Here is a 17,907-nt window from a genome sequence, read left to right as displayed (position 1 = left end):
CAGTATAAACTGTATGTGTATGTTTTCAAGTAACTTAAAATTGCTTTCTGGATTGCACATTTTGCTAAAGTATCAAATATTAAAAATACACATCCTATTTAATGAAATAGGTTTTGCATATTTTCCCTTCATACAGTATTCGTGCATTGATGAACCTTATACAATACTCCAATATCAGGCTTTTAATATGTTCCACATAGAACTCCCTCCTTCCCGAAAATAAAAGTCCTTATCGTATTTTAAACAATGGCTTTTATACTTTGCCAAGGGTCCTGCCTTTTGCTGAAAATCTGTCCGATACTGAATGCTAAGCTGTAATTACTGTCCGTGATGCACTGTGATGATTACACTGTGTAAATAGCACATTGTGCAAATGAATGTATGAATTAATTAAACACATTTGAGAGCATGAGATACAAGCAGGGATGTAGGACATTTGCAAAGCTGTAAGTATTTGCATACAGTTTCCTTTCAATTCAGGTCAGGTCAAAAGTGGACAAGATGCAACAGAACAAGGTCCTAAATTCAGCACAAAATAACACCCTGAACAGGACAAGTATTTCTCATATTTGTATTGGTATTGGAAACATCCTGTAATACTGAATGAAAAAAAAAGCGTGATATCTGCATTGCTGAGAAGTAAAATACTTTTCAGACATTACTAGAGTGCCCATATCGATACTGAATTGAAGCACTATCTCAATGGTATTAACTGGTTCATTACAGTTTCCAGTGGGCAGGTACTCATTTTTAGAACCATGGTGGACTACACCTAATAATCCAAACCTGTCTACTTTTTAACTCAACACAAAACGTATTCATGACAATACTCTTGAACCTCAAAGTCTGAGAACCCCCTCCTTAGATTTTAGATAGAAAAATCTTGATATTCAGCTTTCAGTTTTTTCTTTTCACTTATGCTGACATCAGTCACAATGGGGATTGTAAGAGGACATTTATGACTGGGAACATGCTGCTATGAGCTTCCTCAGTAAACACTAGCATGAAGTACAGTATTACATTCTCTCCTGTTGTTTAATATCGTAGAACAGATGCACACACAAAAGAAGCAGTCATACCACAATTTTAATAATTCCAAGTTTTATGTCAAAACATGCAGGAGAAATAATTAGGAAAGTCATTAGACTGCTTCATGATCAAAGCCTGATTGGTTTATGACATAAGGACAAGGATCCAGCTAATGGGATCCCTGGGGTTTAACACTTTAATTGATGCTCCTGAGAATACGAGTGGCTCAAAACCGGCCACATCGCCCAGCCCTTAGTATACTCTTCTCTGCACATTTTGAGAAACACATCTAGCCCTTGAATAAGATGGGCTTTGTTTTTCCTACAAGGTCTTACACTATACAGAAGAGACACGAACATGCTGAATGAAGAGAAAGACAGATCTGCTACAGGGAAGTCAAAGATGCTTACTGCAAATCGATTCCCGTAAACTGCACCTGAAAGCTGTACTATGCTGGGAGGCGGCTGTGCCAGATCAATACATGGATTGCTGCCTATGATGTTCCTGGTGCTTATCTGCTTCCTCAGTATTCCTCAGCATTCAAAACTCTCTTTTAGTTTAGTCCTGGACATACTCCAGCTTGGGTAATGAAATGTCAGAGACTTCAGTTATGAAAGATGCTCGTACTCCACCTGGCTTTAAATCAAACCATCAAATTAGATGCAAGCAGTCAGCATGATGAGCATTTAATATATACTAAATGGCTATAATATTAGGAATTCCCACTGAAAAATGTTGGGCCTCTGTATGTATGCCTCATGCTTCTGAAATAATTGCAGTCCGGTGTTACCCCATTCTTCTAACATGATCGTCTTCAGGTCTGGTGATGCTGTGGTTCCAAGGCTTTTCAGTTGGGTTGAGATCAGGCGTTTGCTCAGGGAAGGTAATTGAGGTCTGCCTCATATTCCTGAAGACCACCATGTATTTACTGGGAGTTCTTAATATTTTGGTTAGTGAGTGTACTAGAATGGTTAACAGTTCAAGAGAATCTGATAGAAAAAAGTCATGATCTCCTGTGAAAGGTCAGGATGCCATCAGGCATTCCACCAAGGTAGATTTTCAGCCACCCCTGCAGAAACCAAATATCTGTTGCACCCCTGTGCGACTGGATCTCTTGAATAGCCAGCCTTGCCGGACCTAACTCCTCCGGCTCACTGTGATCCAGCTGTCATCCTTGGGAGTGGAGACGAGATCATACCGTGCCTCCACCACCTGGCTCTGGACTTGATGAAGCTTCAGTTTCCTCACAAGAGTGCTGAGCAGCACTGCGGCTACAGTGTAGGCAAACCTACAGAGGCAAGACAAGGAACACGGGACAAAGATAAGACAGGCGTAGGTTGTAATTAGGCTATAAAACCTAACTAGTTTTAATTATAAGGCCAATACCCTGGCTTCTTTCAAGAAATGGCTGTATAAGGTCAAAGGATCAATTAACCACCAGCGACTCAACAAGCTAGGTGGACATATTAGCCACATCTTGTTATTTTTATGTTATTAACCAGAGCACGTCCCTGGCTGTGAACAGTTAGAAAGTATGCTTAGACTTCCAGCAGGAATATTTTAACGGAATCTTCTCACTGTTGTCTTCTATGCCCAACATAACAATTTTGCAGTATTACTTTATCACCTACTACATAACTTCTGGAGTGTGGTTTAAAGAACAGAGCTTGACTCAGTCAGCTGCCTCTTTTTTTCTAATCTTCCTTGGTGTTTTGCATCTGAGTCACAGTCACGCTGCACAGTCTTTGCAGCCCTTGGATTGGTATGGGTATGAATCTGTATGTCATTTACTTCCCTTACCCCACGGGAAGCCTGTGTATAATTTTTGACTCATCTTAGGTTTTAATAGGGAGTGCTGTGTGATCCTGGTTCGTGATGAGAAGCTCTTTATACAGTAAATGCAAATGACTGTTGCTGCTACAGGATAAGAGTTTACTTAAGGAAAATGCAGAGATGTGATGTGTTAAATATATAAGATTTGGAAACAACTGATGAAGACATGTGCCATAGCAGGGAATAGCACCAGGAGGGAAGGAGCAGATGCTATGAGTTTCTAGAGACATATACTAAATTTAGCACATTTAAAGGGAAAGTGGTGTTTATGCAATATTAATACAAATGTTGAAATACCTACAATCTATATTTGCTAGTTGTATAGTTACCTGAGTGTAAGAAACACTGGAATGACCAATTCTTCCAAATTTAATTCCCTCAACTAATTGCTTGATTGATTCCACTACGTCTCTTATCCAGCATGGTGGGTAGTGAAGACAATACACACTATTCTTTGAATAGCATTATTGTACTCTTATAGCCATTCACTATGTTGCACAACACAAGCTCCACAGTGTGTTGCTGGAGAGTTTCCATTGATCCAAGCTCGCACAGTTTGCACAAGTCCCAGATCACTATAGCGTAGCAGCCTGACTGGTCACGATCACCTATTGACTGGGCCCAGGTTTAAAGAGGCTGTATTAACCAGACCCCTCCAGTTTCCCCTCCCATTACCCTTGTGCCACTCTTCTCCTTCAGCATTTACTTGCTGCTGGTCAGAATCTGGAAAAATGCATCCAGCTGTTCAAGCAATGCACTGTAACCCGATTCTTAAGAGGAACCATGCAGCTGTGTACTAAAAAAGCTTTCCACAATTTTACCACCTCTATCTGTGTAGCAGTATATGATTAGGGCACTTCATATTTATATGAGTGATGTAATCAATAGCCACACACTCAGTGATCACACTAATCAGTGCCATAGTTGGAAGCTTGTTTTGCATAATTTTTTTACTTTTCCGTTGTGCTATGTACAAGAGCTACAAAGTTTCTCTGAGCCATGAAAAAATCCAGGGTCCAAAGACAACTCTGCTTCATCATGTAAGACAACACCTGTTCAAACACAACACAAAATCACTCACTGCTGAAACTTTGAAATTATGCATCTACAGCATTTTAACCACTCCAACTTTGTTTTCATATTCCTGCGTAACCGATTTCTTCCCACTGTGTACTACAGATGCCAATGCAATGTTAATGTGGGAGTGTAATATAAACAGTCCTTACAGCAGTGAAAAAACCATGGAGATCATGGATATCGAATTTTTCTGACAAAGTTTTTCACAAAAGAGAAATTATTATCGGGTATTTAGAGCACAGCTGAAAAGTTCTGGTGAGGACATGATTTCAACTTTCAGTTTTGTACATTTTATACAAAAGAAGTGTTTTACTACAAAGAGGATCATGCCCATAGTTTATTTTTTTGCATGCACACATACACAAGAACGTTTTGTGTGTGCAACTGGTACATGCAGGACATAGTGTCTTGAGCACTGCATCAAGCTGCGAAGCGCACAGCAAGCAAAAGTGAGAATTTATCCAATGCTGTAAATTAATATATTGTATATATCTGAGGAGCATTAAACCAAAAACATAAATCACCTTTTTTAATTTCTTTAACATTGACATCACATTCCTGTGAGTCAATTATTTCTCTATCTTACTTTGCTTAACCTTTTACAAATTAGGCAAAACATTTTTCTAAAAATACGTATTAAGTCATTTTAGATTAAAAGTCAAAATATGGAACATTGAAGATCTAATTCGTTTTCTGTGGAGGCTATGTTTGAACAGATGGCCAGCTTTCTTTCTGTCACAAGTAAAGAAATAAGGCCTAGTTGCAGTAAAGGACATAGTCACAAGTCCCCACACTATACACAGTGAAGGAGACGAAGTTCGCAGTGAAGGACCTAACTGCTTTAAAAAACAATACACTGCCTTAGCCATGATAGTATCTGTCCTATTGTACATACAGACATTAGGAACATACAAGTCATTCACACATTAAAATAATTGCCATTTATCTTTCCTTTTTCATAATCCCCAACCTTGAACAGGTGACTTGAATCTGCTCAAACTACAATAGGTGAAAGAACAGCTCCAGAGCCACAGAGAGAGAAAGGCTAATTCAGTTACTTGTACTCTGCATGAATCTTGTCAAAGAGCAGTATTAAAGGAACAGAAAACTAACTTTACAATCAACAAAAAGGTAATAGATATGTGGGGAAAAAACAGGAATAGAGGAAATAGGATGTGGCCAACATTCTAATGCATGTCTTCTTATTTCATACACTGTACAGCCACAGCAGCGAGTGTTGGTAAGGTACTATTAACCAAGGACATACAATTATTTTAGACAAGGGTGTCACTACATTTGCCTCCATACATACAGGTACACATTATGGCTTCTTTAAAGAAATGTACAGAAAAAACCATGACCCTGTATTGTGACCATTTTATTTGGTATACATACCTAAAGTGGAACATGTTGTTACTGTCGTCTACCTAAATCAGTCGTGAGCGGGTTTAATATTAATAGTTCAATATTATTAGTAATATTTCTAGTTTCTGAGACAGAAGACAGAGAAGGTATGGGGTAGGAGCTCTGGTCTGTGGATCTGGCAGTGTTCATGCCATTCTGGGGGCTGAACAGTTAAGGCTGATTAATTGCTCAAGGAGGGCCTTGCAACTGTACATGTATCTACTGCAGACCAGCTCCATAAATCCTCGTAAACCCTGTAAGTACTGTATATACCATTCTCTCTGCCTTTTATCTGCTCCCTCCTGCCATTTCGGCTCACTGAACGAGTCTCGTCAGAGGTGGCTCGTTTTGGAGATGATGGGCGACCCATTTGAAAATAATGGAATAAGAAACAGCATGTGGCTACCTCAGCTCTGGGCATTCCTGGCTCCCAGAGAAGCCGAGCACAGCGAGATTCCTCCTGGCAGACTCTTCATTAAATCTGTCTGGATCAAACCTGTACAGCAGAGATAAGAAGCCTACATAAAAAATGTAGCAGAAAGGCAGTCCTAACAGCTGCCTTTCTGCTACAAGCAAACGGGGACTGTGAAGAAAGGTCAGACGAGGTACGACCTTCACAAATCCACTTGACTTAGCTGAGGTAACACTTTGGGTCTTGGCAGAGCCAAAAGCAGAGCTAAAACACTTCACCCTCCCTCCCAGTATTTTAATGGTATACAAATGTGAGAAGTCCTTCTGGAAACAAGAAGATGGTTATGACAAAACAGTTCAGAGCATTTTACCTGTTGTTATGTTGTGCGTCTATTACATAAGGTTATGCAAACTAACATTCTAATCAAGATGAACTGTATAGGAAAAGGTTTCTAGGAGATGGTACAGATGAATTTAAAAACGACAGGTCTGGTTTATTAACTTGCTGGAGTTCGTTAGCTTACACAGCTACAGTTTCTTGTAAAACTGGAAAAACGCAGTCATGTTATTTAAACCATTCTGGATCAGGTTGTTGAGATAATTTTATCACAATGTCTAGAGGGCTCTAAACTATAATTCCATCGCAACAAATGGACATATGAAGAATTTATCATTTAAATTTGCATGACAAATTCGTTGCGTGAAATCTAAGTCAGCTACATCGACATCTGGAGGCCACTGGACTGTACTGCATGTGCATCAGGGCAAGCAATCTTGCACGCGATTTGCGATCGGCCATATGTTTGGATTCACAAACCTGTAGGGCAAGGTCCATGTGGCATTATCCTGGAGTACTACCCCCAGGGCATAGATCACCAGAGTCTGAAACACATCCAAACATTTTGTAATTAATGAGAGTTAAAGCAGAAATAAGCAGAGCCTAGTGAACAAAGAAAGAGTCAACGAACTACACCCAACCAGGATAACTGTCAGTCATATGCACAGGACTCAGGTAATGTACTAGAGGAAATACTCCATATCTTCTACCAGCACTTACTGTACACTGCACTTTTATGTGTCCCAGATTATAAATATAATCTTTAAATTTGACTGAATTTGTGTGTACATGGTCTGTAGAGAATAGAAATTCTCCACTTGGACAGTCTAGTCTGGGAGAATGCATATGGGAACTGAATCTTACAGATTTATATATGCATTAAAAAATTATAGGGTGGAGATCTACAAAATGTAGTGCATTTGTCATCTTATCTGCCTTTATTCTACAATACTACAAAATGAGTTTTTCTTCTCTAGAAGTGTTATGTACCTGACTATTGTTATCGGTATTTACTAATCTGAAAAACAAGCTGCAATAAAAAAGTTTTCTGTGCCAAGGTTTATGCGTTAAGGGCTTTGATTGAAAGTGGCTTCTGTTCGTTCACAAGCATGGAATAAAAAACAATTCTTTATTTTCAAATTCACTTTCAATTAGTTGCTTTAGAGACTAGGTGTCTGGTGTGTTTTTGGAGTTGAAATAATTATTCTTTGGTTTAGTAATACAGTCTTCTTGGTTTCTTGGTCTTTGGTTTAGTTTGCACATTTATTCAGTATAATTATGTATCGTTTCAATGTTTATAAAAAATACATATCCAAAATACATACATCTCTGAAAGACAAATCCCAAATGACTTTATATTTTATGATCTGTTGTTTTCAAAATATACAGTATACCATGTCTATATTAATTGAACATATATTAGTGAACATTTTTGGAACCTTGGGCTCAGAAAATGGGGAAATGGGATTTGATTTTAGGTTTGGTGAAGGCCAGCTCTGTCTCTGCTGATTAGAGAAGGAGGAGCAGTTTGCACAGCACTGTGCTGTGCAAGGCGGTCTCTTTGCCAGAGGTAAAAAGAATCTGCAATGATGAGTGCATTTCAAACCACAATAAAAGTAAAACGTACAGACTAATGTGTAAAACCTTCAACTTACATCACCAAATTGTTAAAATTTCCAGGTATGTGCAGTGTCATGTTCTGCGATTCAAAACGAGGCAACAAAACCTCTGGTGACATGATGTGGCCCTATTACATTGTAAACAAGCAGGCTTGTGAGTACTCTACATCTCTTTTAGCCCAATAGAAATATTGCCCTCGATTTTGAGACGGTTTTGCCGATAAATAGAACTTACTTTTTTAACTCTGCCTGCAGATCACAATGGAAATTTTCTACTGTGACATATATGCTGCACAACCTGTCCACTCATACATCGTATGATTCATTCCAATTACGTGACTCATTACATTAGCCATCACGATGACTAGTGAGCAGGAAGGGCCGCTTCATTTGCAGGAACTGTCACGCTCTCCCAAGACAAGACCAGGGGGTTGACAACATGGCAACTTACAGCACTTTCACAAAGTTCACAATTTTCTGCTTAATTCAACAGCAGTTCCCCTTTAATATAAGGGGGTAAGCACACTGTTCCATGATTTTTTTTAGTTTCCAACTATTAATGTGTAATTAACCACAGTTTCACACAATATCTGTGTTAACTAGTATTAGATTGCTTTGTTTTCATAATAATGAATTGCATTCGCTTATTCTACCTTGTGCAAATCGCCTTATTTTTTAGGCGTGCATGAAAATAAATCATTACAAAAAGCAATTCAAAAAGTAGAAAAACGAACTCTGCCTGAATGATTTATACACGTTGTGTGGAATTTGAAATACAGTTCACTTATGAAGATTAATTAGGCTGAAAAAGCCCTGTGAAGCACCATGAATCAATGGATATGGTAGCAGGCTACTGTCATCTGAAAAAAAAACACTAAAGGTTCTAAAAACTCTGACCTTCTTCCAGTTCTAAACATGCTGGAAAATCATACAGATATAATCAGATCGTGCAAAGTCAGTCTGCTTTTTTACCGTATACAGTCTGCTTTTACACTTTTATACTGTAGCTTTCAAGTCTATTTAAATGACCATAATTTACACAGCTATAACCCTTTCAGAATGCTGATGATTAAATGAGATTGTAACAAGAATAATCAATCAAATTACATGATAAAGACAATGCTATTTATAAAAGCTATTAACATTATTATGGTGTAAATACTGACTATGGATTATGTAGGCATACAAAAAATGTTTTCAAGAAAATGTAACCCAACTATTAGTTGCCAGTCCATCTATCAAATCTAAATGCTCATCCATCAGTTTTTTTATATGTTATTTCAATGCATTTTATTTAAATCCTATCCATGTTGCACAAACTCTATGCTCAGTGAGAGGCAGTACATGGAAACAATTCCAGTTCCCAAGCAGGCAGTGTCAGGCCGAACAGTCTGTTCACACAAGCAGCGGGAATGAATCTTGAGGCTCAAACTCCTCTCTTCCTTTCTCCAATATGCACATTTGAGACAGGAAAAAAAAGAAAGCCAAAAAAACGAAACAGCAAGAAACAAAAATATTCTATGACTCATCTCTTACTCATACGGGAGGGTAGAAACAGAATATGTAAATTATTGTTTTGCTCTCAATTGTCATTTTAGCATTTAGCCACCGATAAAACTTCACTTCCAGATGCTCTTTCACAACACCTGTGCTTCTTGTTTAGAATGCTCATGTTTTGTGTAAAAGAAAAACCTTCACAATGAAACTGTTCATGTTCTCCATGCAGAGCTTTTAAAAAGTTGTATGTGCATTCAGATATACAGAAATATCTCACATCTATTTATATGATAAAATGAAACTCCTGCTCTCGTTTTTTTTTCAGCTTAATCACAATTGCAGGTTTACACTGAAGAGACAGGAATTAAAAAAGGTGGTTACAGCAAAATAAAGTACAAACTCATTGCACAGGTTTGCATGCCTTTTATAAGTAGTGTTAAGGGTTGCCCTTCTTAGAAACTGACCCCAAGAGGCAGAAGGCAGTGAAAGATGTCACTGGGTCTCTTCAATAAGGGCCCTGTGGTGATAAGGCCTCCAGACATGCAGCAGTAAAGAATCATGTACAGTAAATGGTGAGGATTAAACGGTGCAAAACAAAATAGTGAAATCTTGCAAGTTCGTGTCTGAGTAAAAATATAATTAAGCTAATACACACCATTGCTGAGTTGAAATATACACTATTCATAACCTACACTTTTCATACAGTATCTACCTACACAGAACGTAGCTTAGCAGGTCAGTATACCTTACCTAGTATGGTAAAAGAAGAAATGCATTTCCTTCCATATCAATAGTATCTACAATAACTGTGTAATTTATCGGCTTTCAATTTCTGGGAGAAATACTACATTTCAAATAATTACATTTATACCATATATCAAAATACAATTATAACAAAGCTTTAGAAGAGTTACAAATGCATAGTACTTGACATTAAATCAACTGAGATTGACATTTCATTTTTTGAAAAACCAATGAACAGAGAGGAAATGGATGTCTGATTCCCATGCTGCTGAGCAGACAGTATGAGATTATAAGGCTGATGAAGAGAATATTTTGATTATATAGAAAAATAAAGGTAAAATGATGGGAGAATCTGACACTAAGCTTTCCCGTGAGAAACCAAGAAAGAAATTAGCTAAGCACCACTGCGCCATTCAAAAGCTTTTAGAAGCCATTCAGATAAAACTACCTCCTTTTATAAAATTTATTAAATGGCTGAGAATGATATAGATGCTTCTAAGCAGAGGCCAAATTACAGTTCTGCTGTGTCAGATAAGACTTAAGACATATTTCATGCCTGCTTGTAATGACAGCGTGCGACAAAGTATTCTTGTCAGCAAGTGCACTAATGGCATATATCATCAGAAGATGCAGTAACCAAGAAACTCTCTCATATTATTGCATTGTAGCAAACATGGGTCTATTTTCCCCACACCCTTCATACAACCCAAGCCTGCCAGCAAGCCAGCTTAGGGGGACAGACCACTTAAAACATGAAAAAACTATTTCAGATTCCCTCCTGGATGGATCCTAGTTCTTTTTTTTTTTAGGTCTCCTCTCAAGGAAGATTGCACAATCCTCTTGTCTTCCCTTGGCTCCACTCACACAATGCTCACTAAATCTTGTTAACTTTTCCCTCTCAGTCTTCAGTAAACCAGGTACTGGAATATTCAACTCAATTAACTCCACTCCCAATTATCCGTCTTCAGGAATCACTATTCACTAACACAACTAGGCACTGGAGTCTAAAAGCAGACTCTAACCTTTTTTTCTTTCACTTGTTGATGGTTTTATTTCCTAATAAATCATTTCAAACTAAACAAGCAAAAAGACGGTCTAATAATTTGTAACTGTAATAAATTGTATTATTGCATTATTTGTGAACTGTTATGTGCTACAGGAAAAGGCATTTAAAGAGTTCAAGTACTGTGTATTATCAGTTACAGTAAAATAAAACCATTAGAGTGTCAGTCTAATGAATGTCAGTCTCACCTTTCTTGCCAGCCTACGTCTATGATGTTTCAGGCAACCAACCTAAACTTTGATCTGCATCTTACAGTTGCTCAGCCTGCTGGGTCATGCTCCTGCAGTGCCAGGGCTGAAACGAACCTCAGCAGACTCACAGTAATTAAAACTCACAAAGGATTCTTGAGTACCTCTTTAGGAATGACATGCTGATCCACTTTCCCCTCCACCTCCTGCAGTCGGGCTGCGATGGGGGTGAGTTTTGATACTCGTATTGTTTCGTTCAGCACCTGCCGACAGTACCTGCAACACAGCACAATGCCACATGGCTACACCATCGCACAGCTTCCTGTACACCTCCTGACCAACTTATATGGTCAAGCAGAGCACTAGAATGGACTGCACTGGGCTAAGCTGGAAGGAAAATAATTGTTTTCTGACGTATGTGCTTTATATTTTTATCAAAGATTCTAAACATCTGTTGTCACACAATTGGCATGTGCAAACATGTTTAAAAAACATTAGAGATTGCACTGTTCTAAAAAGAGGCTTGCATTCACTATAATTAATAATTAATTGCTTACACTTCTATAGTGCTTTTCTGGACACTGCACTCAAAGCGCTTTACAGGTAATGGGGACTCCCCTCCACCACCACCAATGTGCAGCCTCCACCTGGATGATGCGACGGCAGCCATAGTGCGCCAAAATGCTCCCCACACACCAGTTATCATTGGGGAGGAGAACAGAGTGATGAAGCCAGTTGATGGGGATAATTAGGAGGCCATGATTGGTAAGGGCCAATAGGAAATTTGGCCAGGACGCCGGTGTAACACCCCTATTCTTTTCAAGAAACGCCCTGGGATTTTTAATGACCACAGAGAGTCAGGACCTCGGTTTTACGTCTCATCCGAAGGACGGCACCTGTTTAAAGTATAGTGTCCCCGTCGCTATACTGGGGCATTAGGACCCACATATACCACAGGGTGAGCGCCCCCTGCTGGCCCCACTAACACCTCTTCCAGCAGCAACCTTAGTTTTTCCCAGGAGGTCTCCCATCCAGGTACTGACCAGGCTCACACCTGCTGATCTTCAGTGGGCTGTTAGTTGTGAGTTGCAGGGTGACAAGGCTGCGGCCGACATACAGTAGGTGTATGTTTTTTTTCTCTGCACTGATGTTGGGTCACTTATAAAATGCAGCAACTAAAACGTAGCCTGCTACACGTTTAAGGACTGAAAACGAACAGTTCAAATTAATCCTATAATTAGGTCAATTAAGGGTTAAAGTCTATAACAGAGAACTTAGATGGAATGATAAGCAGGAGGCTTGTGGATTCCATTCCCTGCTCTACTGTACACAATCTGAAATTTCCCAAGGAGAACAGTAACTCACTTGAGTTGATCTATCTTGTCCAATGAAATGGGATCTTCTCCAAGGACCTGGCTGAGCTCTTCGAAAAGCTTTTCCTGAGCTTCTTCTGAGGTCGACAGGAAGTAAACGGCCCAGCTACACACTAGAATAGAAACAGGATAACGGGGGGACACACTGGGTAAATTGCTCTTGTCATAGGATAAGAAAGATGATATGAAATTTAAAAATATATATTTAATTAAGAAAACAGTAACAAAAATATTTTGAATATTTAAAATGTTCAGTTTTTTTTACAATCCTGATAATTAATATGTCCGCCTACGTCACACTGTCTTTTTCTACTTGAAGAGTGATGAGCTACTCACTTGGTCTGAAACTAAGCATTGCATATTTGATCATTAATAAACATATAAATTAGGGTTATATCTGTTATAACTAAACAGGCCACATTTCTAGTTTAGTCCTAGTTTTTAAAGCACAAAATACACACAAAAAAGCATTCTCAAAAGATATGCAAACAAGCCATTAATAATACAGGTAAATGCATATTTTTTCATAATTCTCTGTGCTCAGTTCAACAAAACAAGCCATATGCGTATCATATTCATATCTAACGGTGTTTGAAAACACTACTGAACCGAACAAAGTGAAAACACTCACAATTAGCAGTGATCACACAGCCAGCCAGAGTGAAAATCATACTGTCTTCTACAACCTAAAAACAGACCATAAATATAGTTACAGACAAAAGCAGTTTATGTTCTAATATTCTTTATCTAGTTCCCCACAAATACAATATTTTTGAAGTCACTCAACAGGGAGCACACAGTGATATAGCGGGCTTCTAAATAAAATCTACACTAAATAACATGGAAGTAATCAGGGGTCATTTTAGCTATGAGACAAGTTTTCCACTTACTGGTCTTACTGGTGGAGGTATCTGTGCAGTCGTAGAAATACTGCATCCATTCCTTTGCTCACTGCTTCTTCCAGTTCAAGGCCTTGGGGGAGCCGGAGCCTATGCCTATGCACGATTGGGCACGATTGGGCACGATTGGGCACGATTGGGCACGCCCTGGATGGGATGCCAGTGCACCGCATGGCAGACGCACAGACATGCCCATACTCACACCAGGGCCAGAACACCTTGAGGAACCCCACAAGAACACGGAGAACACACAAACGCCACGCTCAAGTGGGGAATCGAACCCAGGGTGCCAGTGCTGGGAGGCAGCAGTGCTACTATTGATTCACTGCATCTTAAATTATTTTACAAGGAATTTACAGTGGGCGCGATATCAAAGGATTTGAAGTACAAAGGCACTAGTCAGACCTCAATTTAGAATATGATGTCCAGTTTTGACACTAAAGTCAATATTTAACAATATGTGCTAGGGCTAGACAGCAATTTCACATAGTAGTTTGCTTGAAGCTGTAAGCTGTATATTAGGTCAGGAATTTGCCTATAGTACCTGAGAAAAAAAGTTTTGAGATATCACTGTTGTCGATTATTGTGGGTTAATAATTGTTTAATGTATTAGAAAGCAAAGAAAATATCTCTTTTTTTATATCTCATATATATATATATTCAGGATATTAGTGAAATCAAAATAAAATGTTTTTTACAGTCAGTAATAATGGCCTCTGAACTTCATAGGTATTTGTAAGCCCAGCTAAAAGGTATTCAGTGAGAAACTTTGTTTCAGTTTTGCTTTTCAGATCCACTTCTGAAGTCTACTGAATCTTAATTATATCTTGTGTGTTTTATGTGTTGCAAAGATAAAGAAGCCAAACTGTTGACTTTGCTTACACATTGCGTTTATAACTAAATATTTGTGTAAGGATGTTTACCTGTTTCTCAGTGAAGTTGCCCTGTAGCAGTGTGTCAATGAAGGCAAGATGGCTGAAACTCTTTCCTTTTCTCTCCCTGGCCACTGTCTTCAGCACCGTCTCCATGTCTGACAGAGCTGAAACACAGCCAGGAGCAACATTTACAGTATTTATACCAGGCCTGGAGGGGCAGAACATTTTCTTTGAAGAATGTGCTTAAAGCCCACCTAAAGCAAGCTCCCAGTGGCCTATTTATAGTGTAGGAAATGTGTTATATTGTATGCACAACTGAATGCTTGATTAATCTGGCATCTGGGTTAATTAAGCAGCAGCATTCCCACCAGGTTACCAGATGTTGTCAGATCTCAAAAGCTAAGCAAGACTGGGACTGGTCACTACTCAGACAGAAGACCTTCCAGGTTGCTGTTTCACATGGTGTTTTGTGGAACAATAGGTGATGCTCTTCTGTTGGACCCAGAGTTTCCAAACCAATGCACCAGTATGGTGACCAAGGACAGTGTGCTGCAGGAAATGTTGTCATTGAGATGAGATGTTGAACCAAAGAGCTTGATTAATCATTCTTTAAAAAGCTCATGGCCCTTTTCAAAAGAGAAGGGGTATTAACCCTGGTATCTAAACTAAATTGCATTCTGGGATTATTCAATCTGGTCTACTTAAGGTTCCTCCTTAATTCCCTTTGTATAACAATTTCACACTTATCTAAACAGGCTAAGTCTCCCTTGAAAAAGCAATCATCATCTCAACATGAACACCAGGTTACGTATACGGAATGAAGACTTTCACAACTAAGGTTCTACAAGTCAAGTTCTTTTAACGTGGCACACTATCCCTATATGTAAGTGATCTGAAATTATATGTGTTTTTCTTTTGTGGGCATTATATACAGTAGTTTCATTTTTTGTTTAAAATATATATGCAAGAACACTTAAGAACAAGACCTGTCAAATAGCATCCAAAGGCCAAACTCACCATCCTCGTAGTGCTTCTTCCTTGTTGTGCTTTTGTCAAGAGATCCATCCAAGTAGCCTTTCCCAATCTCTGACCAAACCTGCGAAGACAACACGTATCTGAGCTTGCTTTGAGAGGGGCTGCCGTAACATGTCAGCAAAAATCCGAATCCTGTCCTAAATCCCCAAGAGTAAAAACATGCATCTCTCTGAATTCCCATTGGTTTACCTGACAAAATAGTAGTGAGTAGCAGTCTTGCAAAATTAAATAGCCCCTAGCACATTTAGTTTGGTGTATTTGATTGACAAGGGGTGCTTAATGTATAGCAGCAGGGATGGAAGAGGTGTCAGATTTGGACCCAGTGAACGGCAGGTGTTTCTGGGAGATTGACAGGCATGACACAGGTAAAACAAAAACCACTTCCCCTGGTGCAGTTTGGAATTCACATCACCTGGTTGTCAAATTAGATTCTTTTCTTGTCATTTCAAGGGGAGGTAAACCACCTGTTGGCATTGATTGCAGCAAGATAAAACAATCCTGTTTATTTTCAGAATCTCTTTGTTTTAGTTGTTGAAATGTTCTTTCCCCTGGTGAACACTTCCAGCCGTGGAAATTACATTTCTATTTTTGCGGATTAGGAGTACTTGCGTTGTGGGGTTCTAATCAGCCATTGCTAGCCACCCAGCTCAACCTTGCACTGGCTCTGTAGAGATGAAGACAGCATTTGCCTTTGGAATGTGAACTTCTCATATAAAATTCTGCCCTCTGCAAGTCTTGCGGTAAAAAAAGGACTGTTTAGAATCGAACGGAGGGCTGATGCATCTAAAGCTCCCACTGTCAGCATGACTTAACCAAGGAAATTCTGGCCCACCCTGGCCTTTGACAGTTTTGAGCTACTGCTACAGGAACCTAGGTTACTGTCAATCTAAGTCCAAGTTCAAGCCAGCCATCTCTAGGCCATTATGGCTAATGGGTACAAGAGGTCATTATTTAATAGCTGGATGATTCAGAATCTCATCATCCCCCAAAGCACTCACTGGTCAATTCAAAAATAAAAACCTAAACCCCCTTTTCTGTAAAACAATCTGAATTGATGGGATTAACTGCTGGCTACTTTAAGTACTGGTAAGGTGAGAGCTGTTATTGAACTGATTTGGATTTCTTATAGAACCAGGACAGAATGGATTTTGAGGTGCCAGGAGCCAGCTGTCTGTACTTTGTAGTCTATGCATTTCATTCCAACCGTTTTTGTTAACATTTTTAATACAATTGAATTTACATTACACTTCTGTCTCAATATTTTTTTTTCAACTCAAAAGGAAGTCTGTAACAGTCCTTTGGGACTATTTTACAGAGCACTTACAAGTGAAAAGATCTTACATTTAGATAATGCAAATGGACCCCCAAAAAACAAATACAATAAAAGAGACAGCAGAGACAAACTCACAGCCTCAAAATCAATTTGCTTGCAAATAGATTTCTAGAAGATCTGGCAGGTGTATAGGAGCCATTGATTTGTCCTCTTATTTGAGATTAATTTAAGATTGGCAAGTTTTACATTTCCCCAATCTTTTGTTTTCATGTTTCTGAATGTATCAGACTTCACAAAAAAAAACTTTCACAGAAGAAAATGCAAACACAGATAAAGGCCTTAGAGCTATTGCTTTAGGACTCTAGAGAAAGCTTAATTAATTTCTCAGAGCTTTGTCAAGCAATCAGCATAAAGCCACAGGTTCAGGTGGGTTTAAGGAGAATAGCCTGGGATATATCTTGTGTTTATCCTTACTTTTAAGGCAAGGTTATGATTAAATACTACAGAAAGCAAACTAAGCTCTGCAAAACATAAATGACTTACAGCTGCATGCTCCATTTCACATTTTTGATCAATCAACTCTGGTCACACTAAATTTTAGACTGGCAGCAGAGAGCTAATTATTGGAAAACAAAATGCTGCCTGCATTTTGTAAGAAGAAAGGATCATTTTTCTCCAGAGATTAAAATGGTACACTTTCTGCACAGATATCTGATGATTCAACACCATTTGCATGTCTCCGAGAAGTGAAATAAAAGCTAATTATTTTATGCTCTGTTAATCCAGAATGTCACCAAACTCAGTGAAGACCACAGTTTTAAGATAAATATGAAGTCCTTGGCACTTAAACGATTTTGAATTATCTTGCGCTTTAACAAGGCAACCAAATAGGGAGAAAAAATGTTTAGAAGGTATATCGCGCACACTCTGGAAGCAAATTAAAATGTTAACCAGATTTGCTTGCTGTTATCTGTACAATAACACAATGTTTCACAATGGACATACTTTTACATATTCAGCTGGATTGTGTATAGAGTTAAAAAAAAGTTTTGTATTTGAAAGCTCTCCGTACGGTTTCAAGATTGCTTTAACCTTCGATTTTCAGTGTATCTGAAGAGGACTTTCAGAACGTCTCTCAGAAAGCAGATTTTAAAACTGGGATGACCTTTACATGGTTAATTACTGCAATACTGTCAGTAGTTATGGGCCTTGGGCTGAACAGCATATCTATAATAAAAGTTATGTATTTT

General features: G+C 38.7%; 1 protein-coding gene across 1 annotated transcript in view; it reads right to left on the bottom strand.

Annotated features, from left to right (window-relative positions):
- Positions 1–1,068: 1,068 nt before the first annotated feature.
- Positions 1,069–17,907, bottom strand: part of cyp20a1 (cytochrome P450, family 20, subfamily A, polypeptide 1) — a 32,892-nt gene continuing 16,053 nt past the window's right edge. Inside the window, exons 6-13 of the mRNA XM_006636745.3 lie at positions 15,367–15,445; positions 14,398–14,513; positions 13,207–13,261; positions 12,568–12,688; positions 11,367–11,478; positions 6,572–6,636; positions 5,750–5,839; positions 1,069–2,317 (exon numbers count right to left, since the gene is read on the bottom strand). Coding sequence (XP_006636808.2) covers positions 2,167–2,317; positions 5,750–5,839; positions 6,572–6,636; positions 11,367–11,478; positions 12,568–12,688; positions 13,207–13,261; positions 14,398–14,513; positions 15,367–15,445 — 789 coding nt within the window. The 3' untranslated portion in view covers positions 1,069–2,166. The remainder of the gene's footprint in view (positions 2,318–5,749; positions 5,840–6,571; positions 6,637–11,366; positions 11,479–12,567; positions 12,689–13,206; positions 13,262–14,397; positions 14,514–15,366; positions 15,446–17,907) is intronic.

This window comes from Lepisosteus oculatus, chromosome 12 (genome assembly GCF_040954835.1).
Source record: "Lepisosteus oculatus isolate fLepOcu1 chromosome 12, fLepOcu1.hap2, whole genome shotgun sequence".
Taxonomy (NCBI): Eukaryota; Metazoa; Chordata; class Actinopteri; order Semionotiformes; family Lepisosteidae; genus Lepisosteus; species Lepisosteus oculatus.
The sequence above is the reverse complement of the archived record's forward strand: the minus strand, read 5'-3'. Positions and strand labels throughout refer to the sequence as shown.